The sequence below is a fragment of the Plasmodium reichenowi genome, chromosome 4 (assembly GCF_001601855.1).
Source record: "Plasmodium reichenowi strain SY57 chromosome 4, whole genome shotgun sequence".
Taxonomy (NCBI): Eukaryota; Apicomplexa; class Aconoidasida; order Haemosporida; family Plasmodiidae; genus Plasmodium; species Plasmodium reichenowi.
Window position 1 is genome coordinate 439,692 of NC_033649.1, and position 3,339 is coordinate 443,030.

At 17.7% G+C, this 3,339-nt stretch overlaps 2 protein-coding genes across 2 annotated transcripts; both read right to left on the reverse strand.

Moving 5' to 3' along the window:
- Positions 1-34: 34 nt before the first annotated feature.
- PRSY57_0413100 (GTP:AMP phosphotransferase, putative) lies at positions 35-724 on the reverse strand (the record flags this gene model as incomplete). The annotated part of the gene is made up of 1 exon (XM_012905987.2): positions 35-724. One exon carries the CDS (start codon positions 722-724, stop codon positions 35-37), a length of 690 nt encoding a protein of 229 aa, XP_012761441.2.
- An 893-nt stretch (positions 725-1,617) lies between these two features.
- PRSY57_0413200 (hypothetical protein) lies at positions 1,618-3,012 on the reverse strand (the record flags this gene model as incomplete). Its single annotated transcript, XM_012905988.2, has 1 exon — positions 1,618-3,012. One exon carries the CDS (start codon positions 3,010-3,012, stop codon positions 1,618-1,620), a length of 1,395 nt encoding a protein of 464 aa, XP_012761442.2.
- Positions 3,013-3,339: the final 327 nt, after the last annotated feature.

Sequence of the window (3,339 nt, forward strand, 5' to 3'; positions counted from 1 at the left end):
TTTTTTTTTTTTTTTTTTTTTTTTTTTTAAATGATCATTTTAATTTTTCATTTTTTATGTAATTTACTAGAATACTGTAAAAGTCATCAAAATCTCTTATTCCCCTTCTAAGAGGGAAATCGATTAAGTTATATTTTTCATTTTTAAAAAATTGTATAATGGGTATATAGTCCGATTCATAAGAATTTAATCTATGATTAATTATATCTTCATTATCATCTTTTCTTTTAATTAGATTTGTATGTCCATTACACTGAATACAATCTTTAGATGGTAATATTGGAGGCATATCAAAAGAATCTTGTTGTATATTTGAAACATTAAAATTTTTATCACATATATTACATATTCTTCTACCTAACAATTTCTTTATTAATATATTTCTTGGTAAATATATATTTACAAATAAATCTATATTAGTCATCTTTATTAGTTCTTTACTTTGATACATATTTCTAGGAAAACCATCTAAAATGAATCCTTTATATTTTTTATTCAAAATATTTTTCATTTCATCATGTACTATATTTATTATCAAAGAATCTGATACTAAATTTCCACTCCTTACTACATTCTGAATCTCTTTACCTATATTAGATTCTTTTTTTATCTCATTTCTTAAAATGTTTCCAACATTTATGTGTTTTAAATTTTCTTTCTTTGACAGTATTTCGGCAAATGTCCCTTTACCCACACCAGGCGCTCCAAATAATACAATTCTCATTTTATCACAACAAAAAAAAAAAAATAAGATAAAACAAAATGAGGAGTACAAAAGGAAGAAAAAGGGAATAATTAAAGCATTGTGCTTATGTATGAGGGGAAAACAAATATATATATTAAATATATATGTATATATATATATATATATATATATATATATATATATATATATATATATATTTATTTATTTATTTTTCTTTTTTAATGTCGAAACCGACAGCTACAATTTAATTTCAAGTAGAAGTACTTTTATAATTGTGAGGAAATTAATCTCTACACATAAATATGAATATATATAAATAAATAAATAAATATATATATATATATATATACATCCTTATGTCAGTTTTTATTTTTTTCAAAACAAAAGAAAAAAAAAAAGGCGCATTAATTAAAAAATATTATGAAATCATATACCATTCGTTTTGTTTTATTTTTTATGCCCAGTTTGTGTAACTTAGAAATAAATATGAAATATACATATTATTGTAGGTTCATATTTGAAGTTGTAAGAGGGGAAAAATAAAAATTATATATTAAAAATTATTAAAAACAAAACATAAAAAAAAAAAAGAAAGAAAGAAAAAAAAAAGAAAGAAAGAAAAAAGAAAGAAAGAAAGAAAAAAAAAAGAAAGAAAGAAAGAAAAAAGAAAGAAAGAAAGAAAGAAAGAAAAAAAAAAGATATTTATACTTTTTAACATATAAATATATATATTAAAAATTAAAACTTTAAGATTCAAAAAATAAAATTATAAATATATAAATATATATAAATATATAAATATATATAAATATATATATATATTTATATATATATATATATAGGTATATATTTTTATTTGGAGAATGTAGGGCCACAGCCCATATAACACACGTTTTAAATATAACTCCATATCATTTTTCATATATATAATCAGATATCAAGTAATTTAAATTTTTTCGAAATGACCTGAACAAGTCATAATTTATTTTTTGAAATATTTTTTTCATACAAAAAGTAAAATAATTTTTCTTTGGATCATACACATCTTCATCATATGAAACATTAGTTGGCATAAAAAAGATATTATGAAAATTTGTAAGTTTTTTATAATTAGAATATTTTAATGCAGTAATAAGATTTTCAAATGAGTTTAAAATTATATTAGGTTTTGGAAGGCAATATTCTGTAAAATTATTTTGGAAATGTTTTAAAAAAATATTATAAAATTGGCTAGCTTGTTCATACGAAAAAAAAATGGGTATATATTTTTTTTGATCTTTAGTTTCGATTTGTATAATTAACGTTTCTTCATTATCATTATTATCATTATTATTATTATTATTATTATCATTATTATTATTATTATTTCGATTATTTTTCATATGATTTCCTTCTTTTTCATTAAATTTATTTATTTTTTCATCCTTTGTAACCTCAACTGTGTAAGTTAAATACACATTAGGATATAATTGAACCTTTTTTTTTTTTTCGAAGTCGTTATAAAAAAAGTGGAAAAATTTTTTTTTTAATATGGATTTGCGCAATTTTATTTTATTAATATAATATATAGGTGTACCATAAAAAACCTTTTTATTTTTAAGAACATTTTGTAGTTGTTCATAATTAGGAATTAATATAAAATTAATTTTTGATTTATATTTGTTTTTAATTTTCATAAAATAACTTAAATTGGTTAACATAATTTTGGAACCAAAGAAGGGTGTGTTTGTTTTTTTCTCTTCTTTTAAATTTTTATTATATAAATATAAAATATCATCTCTATAAGCTTCAGCAGTTTTTAAATCGAAAAAAAATATAGCAACCGAATTAGTAGGGTCATAAATTTCATTTACATTAATTTGTGATCTATATTCATCATTATATAAAACCATAGGAAATAATAACTTATTTTCTTCATTAGATAATTTAATATGTTTATCAAAAAATTCTTTTTCATTATTATATAAATTATTATTATTGTTATTATTATTGTTATTATTATTGTTATTATTAAAATGAAAGGACAATATTATTTCATCAAATTCATTAGTAACAGCAAACAAAGGGACATTTTCTAAATTCTTCATTTCATAATCATTTTTTTTCCCTTTAAAAAAAAGAAAATTAACTTTTCTCAAAAATCTATATCCATTATTCTTTATATTAAATAAATCCTTATTTATAGGAGGATATATTTTGTGTGGACATTGTTTATCTGACGAAAAAATCTTTTTACTTTTAAAGACAAATATTTGAATAACATATAACAAAACAATTAGTTCTCTTCCATATTTCAGTAAACGCATTTTATTATTAATTTCTTTTTTCTCATCACTTTCAAAATGAAAACATAAACAAATATATTATAAATATTATATATATTATATAATTATATATATTATATAATTATATGTATTATATAATTATTTATATTATATAAATATATATATTATATAAATATATATATTATATAAATATATATATTATTTATATACAAAAAAAAAAAAAAAAAAAAAAAAAAAAAAATAAAAATAAAAAAAAAAAAAAAAAAAAAATAAAATAAATATATAATTATATTTTTATATATATATTAAAATAAAAAAAAAAATAAAAAAAAAATATATAATAATAAA